The sequence below is a fragment of the Gorilla gorilla genome, chromosome 8 (genome assembly GCF_029281585.2).
Source record: "Gorilla gorilla gorilla isolate KB3781 chromosome 8, NHGRI_mGorGor1-v2.1_pri, whole genome shotgun sequence".
NCBI lineage: Eukaryota > Metazoa > Chordata > Mammalia > Primates > Hominidae > Gorilla > Gorilla gorilla.
In genome coordinates this window covers 136,774,842-136,793,401 of record NC_073232.2, presented here as the reverse complement: position 1 = coordinate 136,793,401, position 18,560 = coordinate 136,774,842, and the positions used below count along the sequence as shown (strand labels likewise).

The 18,560-nt window shown below is 48.2% G+C and overlaps 1 protein-coding gene across 8 annotated transcripts in view; it reads right to left on the bottom strand.

The window, feature by feature from the left end:
* Positions 1-18,560, bottom strand: part of LHPP (phospholysine phosphohistidine inorganic pyrophosphate phosphatase) — a 156,899-nt gene that overhangs the window by 102,578 nt on the left and 35,761 nt on the right. For 4 of the 8 annotated variants that reach the window (XR_008669301.2, XM_031015027.3, XM_055354076.2 and 1 more), the window contains exon 6: positions 986-1,077. The exons of 2 other annotated variants lie outside the window; for them this stretch is intronic. Coding sequence is in view for 5 of the 6 variants with exons in the window: in XM_031015027.3 (XP_030870887.1) it covers positions 986-1,077 (92 nt within the window). In the remaining variant the exon portion in view is untranslated. Of the gene's footprint in view, positions 1-985; positions 1,078-6,895; positions 8,739-8,948; positions 9,000-18,560 lie in introns of those variants that run through there. 2 more of the 8 variants (XM_055354078.2, XM_055354080.2) reach the window with 2 other exon arrangements.

The window sequence follows — 18,560 nt, the reverse complement described above, 5'->3', positions numbered from 1 at the left end:
GAAGGCCCATATGTCATACACGTCGGGGGAAGCCCGGGAGGGTCTGGGAGGTAGCTGGAAGGGACCAACTTCCTGACCCTGGACCCAGGTGCGCTGAGCCTTCCTCACTCACCTCACACTCAGCCACGGCTCCCAACCCGCAGGAGAGACTTCAGAGCGACGGTCAGGCCCTCTGATCTGTCTTCTCTGGTCCTGCCTAAGCAGATCTCTCAGGACAAATGTAACTGCCCCCACCCCAAATCCAAGTACCTCCAGGTAACCATGTTTCAACCAAGTCTCCCCAGCATCTGCAAAGATGTACTTTCTCTGAATGGCCACAATCGAAACCATCTAGCATAAGGCAAGGCAACACTCCGATGTCCAAGAACCTCTCGATGACCAGGCGAGCTGGAGCTTGGGTACCACAGGGCCCTCCACATGCCCGGGAGCTCCCAACCCCTGACAGCTGCTCCAGACCAGGCAGACTTTGGCCAGCAAATAAAACACAAGCTTCTTCTTGAGATGGAGGTTCTGCTCCAGGGCATCCCTGAGCAACCCTCTGTCGTCTCCAGGCTCTCTGTGTCTCACAGAGTGGAGAAGATGAACAAAAGGAGAGGGAGGCTGTCCAAGGGGCTGAGTGCCCACAGCAGTAACTGCCGTAGTGCAGGGTCTGATCAAATTGCCAAAGGGACAGCAGCACAAATTCGGCCCACCTCCCCGGTGGGCCGCCGCCAGGATGGATAGTGCCTTTGCTTATTTCTCTCTGCACTGCACACCGTTCCAAAACCCACACCCTGTATCAAAAGCCACTCTACTTTATCACTGTCTGCTATAAAAGACCACTCAGCCCTGTTCTTAGAGGTCCATTACATACAAGAGAGTGAATGCCCACATACTGCTCTTTGATTTGGAAAGAATATCCCCTTTATTTTGAAGAACAAAACAGAATGAGAATGTGGTCATCCCCTGGAAGGAAGGTGAATAAATGACTCCAGCTGGCACTGACCTGAACTTCCCGGTGCGCACCTGCAGTGCTCTCATTCCACACCGCTGGGCACCGCCGACGTCGCCCACGATATCGTCCCCAATCATGACGGCCTGTCACGGCAGTGAAATATGCTCAGAAGTGATGTCAGGAGAGTTTTATTCCCGGGCTTCTTCATCTTTTTTTGACATAATAAATGGCTTGATTTGATGTTTACAACCACCATCATACAAATTAAACAAGATAATATTGTCATCGTATTGATTAAAAGTCAACCCACCTTGAATATATCTCACACTGCCCCCGTAGGCCACAGCTTTGAACGGTATATATTTGTGCAATTTGAAATCAATCAGCAGACGTCAAAGTGATTTGGCGCCCCAAGGACGTGCGGGGATGCTGAACGCTGTCTGGCCTCTGCTGGAACACAGGCTAAATTTTACCTGACCCTAAAGACTCTGTAACCTGGTTATTTGCCCTTGATTCCATGAAAGTGAAGCAAATCTCTGGCAAATCTTTGTAAGTTTTGCTTTATATAGGTTTTGCTTTCAATGGTGAAGGTATTGCCTTAAAAACAAAATAATATACAAACCAAAATTCACACACACACAGAGGAAATGCTCACAGCCTGGGTATCATTTCAAAAACTAGCCTCTGGGATAAACTCTCTCACCTGAAAAAACCAGAAAACCAAATTATGAACCAACAGCTTTCCGGACACCGGAGATCAAGCAACGAAGGACAATGACTTCTGAGACGCAGGAAACAAATGAGGTGGCTCCTGTGACTGCCCCCAGCCTACTGCCTTCGATGCTTCCAGACTGTGGGCACAGGAGGGGTGCTGTGAACTCAAGTGTGTCCCCCACAAATTCACTAGCCCGCAGTATGACTGTATTTGGAGACGGGGCCTGTAAGGAGGTAATTCTTTAAGGGCGAATGAGGTCAGAGGGGGCCCTGATCTGATGGGACTGCTGTCCTTACCAGAGGAAGAGGCACTGGAGTGCACTCTCCATGCAAGCACAGAGGAGAGGCCATGGGAGGACACAGCAAGAAGGCGGCCATCTACAAGCCGGGAAGAGAGCCCTCACCAGAAACTGGACTTGCTGGCACCCTGATCTCAGGCTTCAAGCCTCCAGAACAGTGAGAAAAAAAGTTTCTGCTGTTAAATCCACACAGTCTGTGGTGTTTTGTATGACAGACTGGGCTGACTAATACCGAGGGAAACCCAGGTAGAGCCCAGGAGGATCCCTGAACTGGGGAGACAAAGCTAGGATTCTGGGGAGACCCAGGAGCAGAGTCCACAGGACAGGGAATCAGAGAGGGGAAGGCTGCATGGAGAAAGAGCTGTGGAGACCGTGGAGGGTCCCCTCAAGTACTCAGCAGACCACCGCCAGCACACGCGAGGGGGGAAACTCCCTGAGCCTGGGAGAGAATCACACCAAATAACTAGGGAAAACGGTGCCTGTGTCTCACGCAGGACTGCGTTATGTCCCCACCAGCCAGGCTGGGAAAGCTCACTCACGATGCACAGGGCATTGAGTGCGATCTCAGAAGCCGCTGGCTTCACTGTGAAGAATAATTCATCCAGGGCAACCCTGCTCTGGTGCTGCCCCCAAATCTTAAAAGCAAGATCTGGAAGGATCAAACTGTTTTCAAGCAATTTAATTGCATCCCACAACAAAGTTCGAAATTCTTTATGGGCACACAAAAATATCCAGCACCCAAAAAGAAGGTAAAATTGATCATGTCTGGCATCCAATAAAAAATGATCAGACGTGCAAAGAAGGAAAGTATCATGCAGAAGGAGGAGAAAGATGAGTTCATCCAAACTGAGCCAGAACTGACAGAGAGGTGAGAATGAGCAGACGAGAGCATTCAATCAGCCCTTGTAATGGTATTTCATGTGTTCCAAAAGTAGAGAAATGGAAGATAAAAGAAAAAATCCAAACCAAGCTTCTAGAGATGAAAACTACAATGTCAGGGATCAAAATACACTGGGTGGGATTAATGCCAGAAGAGATACCGCAGAGGAAAAGATGAATGAACCTGGAGACATGGCAACAGAAACTACCCAAAATGAAACAGAGGCAGAAAAATTATTTTTAAAAATGAACAGAGCTTCAGTGAGCTATGGCACAACTTCAAGCGGCCTGATGTACACGCAATTAGAGTTCCTCAGAGTGAGATGAGCTGGGGCACAGTGGCTCACACCTATCATCCTAGCACTGTGGAAGGCTGAGGCGGGAGGATCACTTGAGCCCAGGAGTCCAAGGCCAGCCTAGGCAACACCGCAAGACCCTGTCTCTATAAAAATTAAAAAAATTAGCCAGATGTGGTGGCACACGCCTGTAGTCCCAGCTACTTGGGAGACTGAGGTGGGAGGATCACTTGAGCCCAGGAGTTTGAGACTGCAGTGAGCTGTGTTCGTGCCACTGCACTCCAGCCTGAGCGACAGAGCAAGGCCCTGTCTCTAAATTAGAAAAAAAAAAAAAAAAAAAGTGAGATGAGAAAAGACATAAATATATTTGAAGAAATAGTGACTGAAACTTTTCCAAACTTGATAAAAATAATAAATCCACAGATCCAAGATCCCAATGAACACCAAACACAAGAAACACAAAGAAAACTGTATTAAGGCACATCATAATCAAATTGCTCAAAGCCAGTGACAAGGAGAAAATCTTATAAAACAGTCAGACAAAAGAGACATGTTACGTACAGAGAAACGAAGATAAGACGTTAGATTTCTTGTTGGAAACAATGCAAGTGAGAAGACTGTGGAGTGCCGTCTTTTAAGCAGTAAAAGAAAAAACTGCCCAGCTAGAATTCTGTACCCAGCAAAAATATCTTTCCAAAACGAAGATGAAATAAAGATATTTCAGACATCCGAAGCGGAAATAATTCATCACCAAGAGATCTACCCTACAAGAAATGTAGAAGTCCTTCGGGCGAAGGGAAAATGACAATAGCTGGAAATACACATCAACACCAGAAAAATAGCTTGTGGGCATGTGCTGACCTTCTGCCCGCTCACCTCCCTCCTCTGCTGGCTAATTCCTCCCAGGCCTTCAGGACTCAGCTCCGGTGACCACCACCTTTCCTATGCCCCCAGGCTGGGTTGTGTGGCTCTCCCAAAGCACTCTGGGATCACACCCTGGTGCCACCCGTGTCATAGTGCAGCATAATGGACTCTGCTCATCCCACCCTTCCAGAAGTAGGAGCTCCTTCAGGACAAGGAATCTGGGTTGACAACTGGCACTTGGTTGACGCTCAGCAAATGTGTCTTGAGCAGATGGGTGCTCTGCATTACGGCACGGCTGGCTGTATCTGGACACACTTATGAGGCGCAAACAAGACTTCCCATTGGTCATCTACATAGAGTGGAGGGAGTCATACAGTCCCCGCCAGTGTGGCTGAAACGTCAGTCATTTGTGGGTCTCCTTTTGCCACATTAACATGTGTTATTGCTTAAATGGATTCATGCTTTTTTTTTTTAAATATAAATATATGTAATTTAAAGAAAAAACAGCTGGGAGTGGTAGCACACACCTATAATCCCAGCACTTTGGGAGGCTGAGGCGGGTGGATCACTTGAGGTCAGGAGTTCGAGACCAGCCTGGCCAACATAGTGAAACCAGTCTTCACTAAAAATATAAAAATTAGCCCGGCATGCACTTGTAATCCCAGATACTCGGGAGGCTGAGGCACACGAATTGCTTGAACCTGGGAGGTGGAGGTTGCACTGAGCTGAGATTGTGCCACTGAACTCCAGCATGGGCGATAGAGTGAGACTCGGTCTCAAAAAAAAAAAAAAAAAAAAAAAGTAATGATAATTTTAAAGAAAAAGAAACAACCACCAACCAGCTCCTCTCACTCCCCTACTCCAAAATCTGATTAAAAGCTGGGCGCAGTGGCTCATGCCTGTAATTCCAGCACTGTGGGAGGCCGAGGCAGGCAGATCACTTGAGCCCAGGAGTTCCAGACCAGCCTGGGCAACATGGTGAAACCCGTCTCTATTAAAATACAAAAAATTAGCCAGGCATGGTGGCGGATGCCTATAATCCCAGCTACTTGGGAGGCTGAGGCAGGAGAATGAGCCAAGATTGCACCATTGCACTCCAGCCTGGGCAAGAAGAGCAAAACTCTGTCTTAAAACAAACAAACAAACAAACAAACAAACTACAGGTCTCCTCACTGGAATTCAGATGCTAAGAGGGGCTAACCGATAAATACACAAACCAAAATCAAGACAAAATGAAACGATGACTATGAAGCATGCCCAAGCTAGGGGAGTCTTACTGAGTGTGTGTCCCATAGATTTGGACTCTGCCTGCAGGGACGGGTCCAGGTGGAATTTGCTCTCCATCTGGGGGAAGGGGACCATAGAAAGAGGGGGCGGGCCCGATGTGGCCAGCAGACGCACAGACTCACTCCTGTCTCACGCTGAGCTAGAGCAGTGGGGTGGAGATCCCAGCTCTGCTGTTTGCTGGCTGTGTGATCTTGGGCCAGCCTCCACTTGCATCTGTAAAATGGGTATAACAGGTGTGGCGTTTAAAGGAAATCATCTTAGTGAAGCACCCAGCACAGGGCCAGGACAATACATTATCTAAACTTTTTTTTTTTTTTTTTTTTTTTTTGAGACGGAGTCTCGCTCTGTCACCCAGGCTGGAGTGCAGTGGCGCGATCTTGGCTCACTGCAAGCTCTGCCTCCCAGGTTCACGCCATTCTCCTGCCTGAGCCTCCTGAGTAGCTGGGACTACAGGCGCCTGCCACCATGCCCCGCTATTTGTTTTGTATTTTTAGTAGAGACGGGGTTTCACCGTATTAACCAAGATGGTCTCGATCTCCTGACCAAGTGATCCACCCGCCTCAGCCTCCCAAAGTGCTGGAATTACAGGTGTGAGCCACCGCACCCGGCCTAAACATGTTACAAAGGAAACAGAAACATGAGGAAATGTTTTGTTGAGGAAATTCCCTATCTCACCACATCAGAGAGGCCCCCGACCTGCAACAGGCACCCTTGCCCTGGTTACTTGATACCTTTGCTCTAGGCCTTTGCGGGCCGGTGCCAGGCCAGGCAGTGGGCACACAGTGTGAATCAGACACATGCAGTCCCAGCACTTACGGAGCTCATGACAAGTGCTAAAGACAGACATTAATCAGGTAATTCCACAGTCTCATCATCAGGGCCTGGGATAACACACAGGAGGCTGTGAGGCCTGACCTCCTGACCTACTGGGCTTGTGGTGGTCAGGAAAGGCTTCCCAGAGGAGGTGAGGTTCTGAGCTTTGCTCTGACAAGCAAAAGGGGCCAACCAGGTTGTAGGACATGGAGGACAGGTGGGACACACCCAGCAGGGGCTACCACACGTGTTCACTACCCATCTCCCCACCATTCACCAGGGCAGGCCTTGCCGTGAATTCCAGAAAGCACACACATATAAGCCTGAAGCAACTGTCCTGGGAACCGTCTCCCAAACAGGCCTTCAGATAACCAAGGAATCATCAGGAGAAGTGAGAAAGTACAAAGACAGGGCCAATGAGGCCCCCTGAGGCCAGGGAGGTAGTTTCAGCTGAAAACGGAGCTTTTCTGCCACTTGGCATGGACTCGTCAGGTATCATAGTCAAGCAGAGGCCAGAGGGGCCTCCCTCAGAGAAGCCACGGCGGATGGTGGCGCTGAGAGAGAGCTCGGAGGAGGTGGCTGAGGGCCACAACATTGAGAATTCTGCCAATTACTGGTAGCTGCAAGCCACCGTGAGACATGAGGTACTGAAATAAAACCACATCTTCCTGGTGTGGTGCTCTCTACTTCATACTTGCCACGGATTTTCTCTGATCTTTCCTCCACCCACCCCTGTGCTTCCCAGAGTGTGTCATGCACACGGGTGACATACTATTTGACTCCAGGCAGAGCAAGGACATACATTTTAATGTAATCATGTGGTCTTTATTTTTAGATTAATCTATTATGGTAAGTGAGAGATTCTGGTTTTCCATTTATAGTAGTCATCAAAAGTTCCTTTTAAAATACATTTATTTAAGTAATAAAATGAATCAATTTTAAGAAACGTGAAGTAAATAGAGCTAGTGGCAAGTACCCAGATATGGTAAAAATACCCAGATATGGTAAAAATTCAAAGTGTTTTTTCCAGAATGACTGATGTTAGGGAAAATCCTGCCAAATCCAAATGAGGTTTTCGAGTCTATCAAACCAACACCTGGCCAGGCAAGACACAGCCAGTGGCACCACGTGCTCCCGGGAATGGGACCAGCACCAGTGACTGCTGCATGCACAAGGGGCACTCTAAGGGTTGGGAAAAGCCAGGGCTGGCCGGGCAAGCCCCCATGGCTGCTGGCATCTGGCAGCAGGGCCGGCCAGAGCCCCCGTATTCGGGTCCCCTCTGCCCTTCTCAAGGAATTGTCTTCAAACCGTGAGGTCAGCAGTGAACATTCACAGCACTCCAATTCAGGACCATGTCCACTGCTGCCAGAGACTCCAGGGCCATCCTGCTAGAAGGTTCCTTGGAAATGGAATGGGTCTTCCAAATATTACATGTCATCCTACACCTCCATGCTTCTGGGGAAAATAAAACTGTGTGCATGCTCCTCCCACATACAAAACCAGACAGCACACAGGTTTCCCTCCCAGAATACAGACTTTGTTCTTCCTGGGCTGGAACACTTGTGGATGTGGCCCACGGAGACAGGACCAGAGGAACGTGGTCTCCTGGAGGAAGAGTTCTCATGCAGGAACAGCGTGGAGGTTCTGCAGGATAAAGCGAGGCTGCATCCAGACAGAGCCCCGGGAAGCTGTCGGCGAGGGAGGCGGAGGCTGGGGGCCGGGACGCCAGGGCCGGCTGGGCGCACAGCTGCCTGGAGCAGCGATGCCTGTCCAGGCCAGCTTGTGGGCTCCGCATACCAAAGTGCGCTCAGGACCCCAGGGGATTCCCAGATTTACTATCGGTGAAGGGCAATAATCACGCAAGGAGGAGCAATTATTGCCAAATCATTTAGGATTTAAAAAATCACTGGCAAGAAGATAGAGGTCAGGAGGTGTGCTGTCAGGGGAAATAAAAATACTCCACCTGCCAGGGCTGGGCTTCGCTTCCTTTCAGACACGACATGGTGGGGGGTGAGGCGGAGAAAAAGATGAAAGGTTGGACCCCCTAGAACCCAGAATCCAGAGAGACGGATGGAGGCGCTACAGTCCCAGAGGCAGGTGTCCTGGGTCGGGTGCTACAGCAGTCAATCCTCCCTCTCACGCATCTGCCTGCCTGCCCTGGTCTCCTCTTCAGTGTCCTAGGTGCTGGAGGGAAACATCGTCTAATAGGCGGCGATGCTTTGGAGTGCAAAATTCCAGCGCCAAAGAGCTTCCGTGGTTCACAAATATTTTCCTTATCCAGGGGCTCTGCCAGGAGGATTAGGGCGGGAAGCAGCAGGGCTGGGTGGTGAAGGTGGAGCGAGCTCAGTGTCTGTAACTGCAGCTCCGGGGGGCACATATCCCCCAGGGAGATGCCTTGAGATGAGGGCTCACTCTAGGATGAGCCCTGGATCCAGGCCCCAAAGGAACCCAGGCTCCCACAGAGACCTGGAGACAGTGCGATGCTGAGTGATTGCCACTGTGGTCGGACACCTTCATAAGGAACAAGACTAACAGCAAAACTCAAAGACCACTTTAAAAAAAAAAAAGCCAGAAATCATGGTGTTGATAAGGATGTGGGGAAACAAGCATCTGTATACGCAGCAGGTGAGGAAGGTGAACGGACACACCTTTCTGAAACAGAAATAAGCAACATGCATCACAGCCTCCCAGCCACACCACTAGGATTTGAAGCAAATAATTAGAAATGTACAAGAGGATGTACATACAAGATGTGTTCATCAGGGTTACACACAAGAGCGAAACTGGAAGCAGCCTCATCTCCATCAATAGGGAATGGTCAAGAATATGACGGGAGTCTGAACAGTGGAATAGTATGCAGCTGTGAAAACTGCTTCATTAAAGTGCTTCAATAAGCACAAAGAAAGTTGTCCCCTAAAAAAGAACAAGGTCATGTCGTTTGCAGCTACAGGGATGGAACTGGAGGCCATTATCCTAAGCAAACTAATGCAGGAACAGAAAACCAAATACTGTGTGTTTGCACTTATAAGTGGGGGCTAAATACTGAATACACATGGACACAGGGCAACAACAGATACCAGGGCCTACCTGAGGGTGGAGGGTGGGAGGAGGGGGGGGATTGAAAAACTACCCCAACAGGTACTAGGCTTATGACCTGGAAGACAAAATAATCTGCACACCAAACCCCCAAGACACACAAGGTACCTGTATCACAAACCTGCACACGTATCCCTGAACCTAAAATATAAGTTAACAAAAATTGTCCCCAATAGGATATTAAGGGGGAAAACTCAGATTTCAAACAGCAGATACAAGATTATCCCAATTTTGTGTTAAAAAATGTATATATAGACACAAAAAAATTGGCAAGATCAAGCATGATTTGTGTTATTCTGGGCTGGTGAAATGAGTGGTTTCTTTTCTCCTTGTACTTTCCTGAATTTTTCTTAGCTCCCTTAATGAGCATGAGTTGCTTCATAATCAGATATTTTAAATACTTGTGTTTTGAGAAGAAAATAAAATCTACTTAAAAAAAAAAAAAAGGCTACAAGGGAGAAAAAACTCTGAAGGAAAACTAAGCCATGAGGTCTCAGAGCACCTTATGACTAGGACACATCACAAAGACAAAGCCAGGGCCGGAAGCTCCTGCAACTCCCATCAGTTTCAGACCCACAGCTGCAGGGCTAGGTGCCAGGTGCCAGGCATCGGTGGACAGAGTTTCCAGTTCAAACCAGGGCTGCAGGAGGGCTGACCCCCGTCCTGGGCCCATTCTTTCAGTGCTGGAAGTGGGCACGGCCCAGCAGGCCAGCCTGCTCCCAGTCAGGAGTTGAGCAGGGTCATCCCCACACTGACAATCCAAAGAAAATGCCCACGGCTGGGAGGTGGGGCTCAGCCAACAGAGTTCGTGGGGAGGCCTCAGTGGAAACACCCATGGGGGAGGGAGACCACAGCAGAAAGAACTGGCCCGGAGTGGCCCCCATGTGGACAGACATGTACTCCCCACTCACCAGCCTCCCCCTAGGGGTACAGACTGTCCCCAGACCCCTATAGTCAGGACTGATGCCCTGAGAATCAGGGAACGAAATGGTAGGGCACCTTTGAGTTTATATGGCCAGGCCTCTGGATAAGCCTTCAAACCTCACCCCCATTTTTCACAGGCAGTTCTGAGGGCGCGAGCCATGAAGATCACCGCAGCCTCATGCCTACCCTCCCCACCTGAAATCCTGTCTACCCCCCCGACCTGAAATCCTGTCTACTCACCCACCTGAAATCCTCCCTACCCCCCCAACCTGAAATCCTGTCTACCCCTCCACCTGCTATCCTCCCTACCTCCCCACCTGAAATCCTCCCTACCCCCTACCTGAAATCCTCCCTACCCCCCACCTGAAATCCTCCCTACCCCCCCACCTGAAATCTTCCCTACCCCACAACCTGAAATCCTCCCTACCCTCCCCACCTCCCCAAGAAATTCTGCTGCACCGCTGGCCCTCCCTGAGAGTTGGGCTATGGCAAAGAGCACTGGATGGGGCTGGAAGACGATGGTTTGGCACCTGGCTTCACTCCTCATTGGCAAAGTAATCTTGGGTTCAGTACTAGAGTTCTCCGTAACTGTTCTCTTAATACTGCGGTTCTCCCCAGGGCACATCTGGCAATGTCTACAGACAATTTTGGTTTCACAGCTTGGGAAGGGGGTGGTCCCATGTAGTGGGCAGACAGTGGGATGCTGTTTAGCACCCTACAACGCATAGGACATCCCCTCACCACAAAATGACCCAGTCCAAAAACACCAAGAGTCGAGGTTGAGAAATCCGGGGGTCGGCGGGGGGGTTGTTGTTTTTTTTTTGAGACAAGGTCTTACTCTCTTGTCCAGCCTGGAGTACAGTGGTACCATCTCGGCTCACTGCAACCCCCACCTCCCAGATTCAAGCGATTCTCTCGCGTCAGCTTCCTGAGCAGCTGGGACCACAGGCATGTGCCAGCCACCATGCCCAGTTAATTTTTGTATTTTTTGTACAGACAGGGTTTCACCATGTTACCCAGGCTGGTCTCGAACTCCTGGGCTCGTGATCCACCCACCTCGGCCTCCCAAAGTGCTGGGATTACAGGTGTGAGCAACTGCGCCCAGCCTGAGAAATCCTGTCTTAACCTCACGGTGGGAATGCAAAGCGCCTATGACAAGGTGTTTCATCTCTAAGCTTCAGGCTCCTCACCTGTGAAACGGGCCCCTCCAGACGAGGGTTCTTGGCTGCCACATATAACTAAGTGCTCTGGTTTGAACAGTCTCAATCTCCACTAAACCTGCAGGATTTGCATCCCACAGAACTTCTTATGACGATGGAGAACTGCCAAAACCTTCACATCACTTGGGCGCTCATATGAAGCTATAAAACCATCCACTGATTCAGAAGCTTAAACCGTGAGAATTAGATATTTCTAGAAGTAACCTTTAAGGTATGTTATTCTTTGCCTTATTACTGAATCCTAGAAAGGGCCAGGTTGCCTCTAAGAGGTTTGAATTTCCAATCTATTAGCATAATACCAGCAATCTGTGATTTCTAGGCCACTGAGGAAAGGTTAAAATGACAATTGGATTTGGGGAGTTATATCTATTCTGAGTGCAGACTGAAAACTCAGCAGCAAGAAGCAGGTCAGGGTCTCGGGAAGCAGCAGTGATCAAGGGAAATGACTGGTGATAACTCTATTGATTACAGCAGCTGGAAAAATTTAAGGTTGGCCACAGCCTGGCACTTCAGCAGCAAGAGAGGTCCTCGCAGGCATTTTTCATTAAAAATAAAAATGCCAGGAACAGAGAATTATTACCCTGTGCATAAGACACAGTTCATTTGAAATGGCCTTATCTTGAAATACAGCTTTAAAATGTCTACACATCCTGAGAGTCAAATAACATTAGTGAGCATTTTAGGAAAATGGCAGGGTGGGGATGTTCGGAACATGCAGCTGCTACTCCACTGTCAAGGGGACAGGCAGAAATGTCATATGAGGGTAGGAGAGGATGATGATGTGGGAGGTAAATAAGACACAGCTTTGCCACATATGCTCGGAGCCACCAGAGGAAACAAGTCTTTCGCTCTCCAGGGCCACAGATGCTCAGGGTGGATGGCAGCGGCAGGGACCAAAGCCTCAAGCAGCCACGGTGACCCACCAGGAATCCACAGCCCCGCTCCCTCCCAGACGCACTGCCCCAGCATCCGAAAACGACAAACCCAGATTCACCAGACCCCCACGAGGGGTCTTCTTTCGGCGGTGAGGTGGGCTGTATCTCATTCGAAATGTGAAGAAAGCTGACTGTGAAAATAACTGAAAATGCCACAAGAAAAAGGCAGGGAGACCACCCAAGGTCAGACCATCCAAATATCACTAGCAATGCCATCTGGACAGCCAGTCTCATCTCCTCCCCTCTCTTCCCTTCCCCTTCCCTCCTTCCTTCCTTCTTTCCTTCCTTCCTTCTTGCTTTCCTATTTTTTTTTGAGACAGGGTCTCGCTCTGTTGCCCAGGCTGGAGTGCAGTGGTGCAATCTCAGCTCGCTGCAACCTCAACCTCCTGGGCCCAAGCAATCTGCCCACCTCAGCCCCCCAAGTAGCTGGAACCATAGGCACATGCCACCACATCTGCCTATTTATTTTTTTGCATTTTTCTGTAGAGACGGGGTTTTTCCGTGTTGCCCAGGCTGGTCTCAAACTTCTGGGCTCTAATGACCTGCCCACCTCGGCCTCCCAAAGTGCTGGGATTTCAGGCGTGAGCCACGGCACCCGGCCAGGTCTTATTTTCCAGGCAGTGGCAGGGTTTTGTTTTTGTTTGGGTTTTGGGTCGGGGGAAGGGGGCTGTTTGAGATGGTTGTGATCATACCACTTATATTATTTTATTTTATTTTTTGAGACGGAGTCTCACTCTGTCACCCAGGCTGGAGTGCAGTGGCAGGATCTCGGCTCACTGTAACCTCCGCCTCCTGGGTTCAAGTGATTCTCCCACCTCAGCCTCCTGAGTAGCTGGGATTACAGGCACCTGCTGCCATGCCCGGCTAATTTTTGTATTTGTAGTAGAGATGGGGTTTCGCCATGTTGGCCAGGCTGCTCTGGAACTCCTGACCTCAGGTGATCCGCCCTCCTTGGACTCCTAAAGTGCTGGGATTACAGGTGTGAGCCACCATGCCCAGCCTCCTTATAAACTTTTAAATACTGATTTTTAAACTTAGATTAAAGCATTAGCCTTTCTCTCTCTATATAAAACACATTATTTTGAGAATTTATTGTCTCTTAAATTCATCCTATGAGGGGAATACAAATATATACATAGTTGCTTATTTTTTAAATAAAAAAAGTAAGCTATAATATTTATAAAATATTTATAGCTATAATATTTATAAACATGGCTACCTACAAGAGACAGGTAAAAACAAAATAGAAGGAAAAGAAGTTGGACTTCTTTGTATATGTCTTGCTTTGTGGATTTGATTTTAGAACCATATAAATGTTTTACATAACTACAAAACAAATGTAAATGTTAAGCCAATTCCCTAAACATCAAAATGAAAATGAATTCAAAGAGCATCCACTTGGGGGAATACCACCCACAAAAAAGAATTATTCCCAGCAGCTTTAAATACAGTATCTTGGTCATAAACCTCTAGAGTAGGGGTGTCCGATCTTTTGGCTTCCCTGGGCCATACTGGAAGAAGAAATGTCTTGGGCCACACATAAAATACACCGATGAAGGCCGGATGTGGTGGCTCATGCCTGTAATCCCAGCACTTTGGGAGGCCGAGGCAGGCGGATCACCTGAGGTTGAGAGTTTGAGACCAGCCTGACCAACATGGAGAAACACCGTCTCTACTAAAAACACAAAATTAGATGGGCGTGGTGGCACATGCCTGTAATCCCAGCTACTCAAGAGGCTGAGGCAGGAGAATTGCTTGAACCCAGGAGGAGAGGGTTGTGGTGAGCCCAGGCACCATTGCACTCCAGCCTGGGCAACAGGAGTGAAACTCCGTCTCAAAAAATAAAAAAATAAAAGAATTATCAAGAGATGCCAAAATTAGAACTAATGATCAGAAAGAGAATATTTACATAGTGTCAAAGAACTTTCCCACAAGACACTTATTAGGGTTGGATGCGGTGGCTCACGCTTGTAATCCCAGCACTTTGGGAGGCCAAGGCAGGCAGATCACCTGAGGTCAGGAGTTCAAGACAAGCCTGGCCAACATGGAGAAACCCCGTCTCTACTAAAAATACAAAAATTAGCCGGGCTTGGTGGCAGGTGCCTGTAATCCCAGCTACTCAGGAGGCTGAGGCAGGAGAATCACTTGAACCCAGGAGGTGGAGGAGGTTGCAGTGAGCCGAGATCATGCTATTGCACTCCAGCCTGGGTGACAGAATGAGATTCCTGCTCAAAAAAAAAAACGCTGGGCGCGGTGGCTCACATCTGTAATCCCAGCACTTCGGGAGCTGAAGCAGGCAGATCACGAGGTCAGGAGATCGAGACCATCCTGGCTAACATGGTGAAGCCCCATCTCTACTAAAAATACAAAAACAAAAATTACTCAGGCATGGTGGCGGGCGCCTGCAGTCCCAGCTACTTGGGAGGCTGAGGCAGGAGAATGGCGTGAACCCGGGAGGCGGAGCTTGCAGTGAGCTGAGACAGCGCCACTGCACTCCAGCCTGGGTGACACAGCGAGACTCTGTCTCAAAAAAAAAAAAAAAAAAGATAATTACTGAAAGGGACAAATAGCAATGACAGTAGAGAACTCTGGAAGACACCTCCTCAACAGGTGATCAGAGTTCACAGATAAAGGACACTAGGGTCATGACTGCTACATGCAACGTGTCCCCAGAAAGCCATGAGTGGGATGACTGGTGGTGTCTGAATAAGCTCTCTAGGTTAGCTAAGCGCCTTGTGCCAGTGTTGATTTCCCGGTTTTATCACTGCTCGATGATGATGAGGAAGCTGGCGAACGGTACATGTGAACATTTTGTACTATGTTTGCAACTTTTTGTGAGTGTCAAGTTACTTCAAAATGAAAAGTTGAAAACAATTTTCAAGTGGTTATTAGTTGATAATTATTAAAGCACAGTGATGGGTACCTAGGAGTTCCCTGAGCTGCCCTCTCTACTGACATAGATATTTCAAATGTTCTATGATGGAGGACTAAAAAGGGAGGCTTAGGAAACATAAAAACGACACACAAGTCACGGAGCTTCTTCAGATTGGATTCCAACAGATCAACGGTAAAAGAGCATTTCTGAGACAGTCAAGGAAATTTAAATATGGGTTGCTATTAAATAATACTAACAAAAATCACTGTTAATTTTTTAGGTGGTTTTAAAATGTTTATTGTGGTGAAATACACATTACATAAAATTTATGACTGTGACCAGAGTATTCAATTCACTGGCATCGAGCACATTCAGAACGTCGTGCAACCATCGTCACTGTCCAGTTCCGGAATATTTTTCTTTTTCTTTTTTTTTTAAAGACAGAGTCTGGCTCTGTCGCCCAGGCTGGAGCACAGTTGCACGATCTCGGCTCACTGCAATCTCCACCTCCTGGGTTCAAGCAATTCTCCCACCTCAGCCTCCCAAGTGGCTAGGATTATAAGTGCACACCACCAAGCCTGGCTAATGTTTGTATTTTTAGTGGAGACTGGGTTTCACCATGTTGGCCAGGCTGATCTCGAACTCCTGACCTCAAGTGATTCGCCCTCCTCAGCCTCCCAAAGTGCTGTGGTTACAGGTGTGAGCCGCTGCACCCGGCCCAGTTCCAGAATATTTGTATCACCCCAAAAGGAGACCTTGTACCCTGAAGCTGCACTCCCCATTCCCCTGCACCCGACCCCTGCCAACCACTAATCTCCTTTTCATCTCTATGGATTTGCCCATTCTAGACATTTGCTATACATGGAAGAATACAATATGTGTCCTTTTGTGTTTGGCTTCCTTCACTTAGCATAATGCTACCAAGGTTCATCTACACTGTAGCATGTGTCAGAACTTCATACCTCTTTATGGCTGAATAATATTCCACTGTATGGACATACCACATTTGGTTATCCTTTCATCAGTTGATGGGCAGGTATCTTGGCTTTTTTTACCTTTTGGCTATTGTGTATGGAGCTGCTATGAATATCTGTGTACAAGTTTTTGTTTGAACACCTGTTTCAGTTCTTCTGGGTATAGACCTGGAAATGGGTTGCTGAGTCATACGGCAAATTCTATGTTTAACTTTGAGGAACCACCAAGTGGCTTTCCGTGGCAACATTGTCATTTCACCTTCCTAGCAGCAATAGAGAAGGCTTCCAATTTCTCTACATCCTTGCCAACACTTGTTATTTTCTTTTCTTTTTTTTTTTTTTTTAACTATACAGTCATCTTAGTGTGAAGTGGTATCTCACTGGGGTTTTGATCTACATTTCCTGATGAATGATGATATTGAGTATCTTTTTGTGTGCCTGTTGGCCATGTTAGGAGTTTTAATGTATTGTATTTACATCTAAAAATCACGACTTTTTTAAATGTCATGCTACAATATGAAAGGATACAATTGAGATTTGCTTTAAAATATGACAGCAAAAAAATAATTTATTATTATCATTACTATTACTATTACTTGGAAATAGAGTCTCACTCTGTCGCCCAGGCTGGAATGCAGTGGCGCAATTTCGGCTCACTGCAACCTCCACCTCCTGGGCTCAAGCAATTCTCCTGCCTCAGCCTCCTGAGTAGCTGGGATTACAGGTGCATACCACCACACCCGGCTAATTTTTATATTTTAGTAGAGACGGGGTTTCACCATGTTGGCCAGGCTGGTCTTGAACTCCTGACCTCAGGTGATCCACCTGCCTCAGCCTCCCAAAGTGCTGGGATTACAGGCGTGGGCCACCACACCCAGCCAGTAAATTTTTTAAAAGGAAAAAAAAGAGGATAGAAGAAAGGAATGTGGCAAAATCTTAACCACTGAAGCTGGGTGATGGATATAATGGGGGGTCTGTATCATTCTCTCTACTTTTCTGTATGTTTGAAATCTCTAATAAAAAAAGAAATTCTGCCCTATGAAGCAAGGTAGTAAAAAGCCAGGTTATTTATTGCTGCAGTTCTCACTCATTCAAAACACAAACCTTTCCTTCTCAACAGACTAATGTGACATTTCCCAGGTGTTTTCTGGGGACTCCAGACAGCCTGCATCTTCTGACATCTCTATGGATCTCAGGGCAGGTGCAGGTGCAGTGTCTAGATTTTGGCAGCTTTGGGCCATCTTTCTCAAAGCACCATGAGGCACCAGTGTTCTGGACCAAAATGCACACAGGGGAAACATGCACCAGGCTTGACACCTGAGGGACCCCCAACTCATGCTTCTGCTGCCCACTTCTGAGGAGGCAGCAGGACAGCCTGGGGCAGCTGTGGACTCTGTTTCTTGTTCTTTTTTTTTTTTTTTTTTTTTAAGAAGGAGTCTCGCTCTATCACCCAGGTGGAGTGCAGTGGCATGATCTCGGCTCGCTGCAACTTCTGCCTCCCAGGTTCAAGCAATTCTCATCCCTCAGCTTCCCAAGTAGCTGGGATTACCAGGCACGCAACACCTCGCCCAGCTAATTTTTTTTTGTTTTTCTGTATTTTTAGTAGAGATGGGGTTTCATCACATTGGCCAGGCTGGTCTCAAACTCCTGACCTCAAGTGATCCACCCGCCTCAGCCTCCCAAAGTGTTGGGACTACAGGCGTGAGCCACCATGCCGGCTGCCCACTATTCCTTACAATCTTTCAGAAAACCTGCTGGAGGGGGCTGTGTGTGGTGGCTCATGCCTGTAATCCCAGCACTTTGGGAGGCCGAGGCAGGAGGAAGGCTTGAGCTAGGAGTTTAAAACCAGCCTGGGCAACATGGCAAAACCCCATCTCTATGGAAAATACAAAAGTTAGCCGGGGCTGGGCATGGTGGCTCACACCTGTAATCCCAGCACTTTGAGAGGCCAAGGCGGGCAGATCACCTGAGGTCAGGAATTTGAGACCAGCCTGGCCAACATGGTGAAACTCTGTCTCTACTAAAAATAAAAAATTAGCTGGTGTGGTGGTGCACGCCTGTAGTCCCAGCTCATCACGAGGCTGAGGCAGGAGAATTGCTTGAACCCAGGAGGTGGAGGTTGCAGTGAGCCGAGATAGCGCCACTGCACTCCAGCCTGGGTGACAGAGTGAGACTCTGTCTCAAAAAAAAAAAAAAAAAGTTTGCCGGGCATGGTGACATATACCTGTAGTCCCAGCTACTCAGTTGGGGGGCGGGGGGGGGGGCCTGGTTAGTAAGGGGGGTAAGGGGGCACTGAGATGGCAGGATCGCTTGAGCCTGGGAGGTCCAGGCTGCAGTGAGCCATGACTGTGCCACTACACTGCACTCTAGCCAGGGTGACAAATGGAGACATTGGCTCAAAAAAAAAAAAAAAGAAAAGAAAAGAAAACCCACTGGAGGACGAAGCCAGA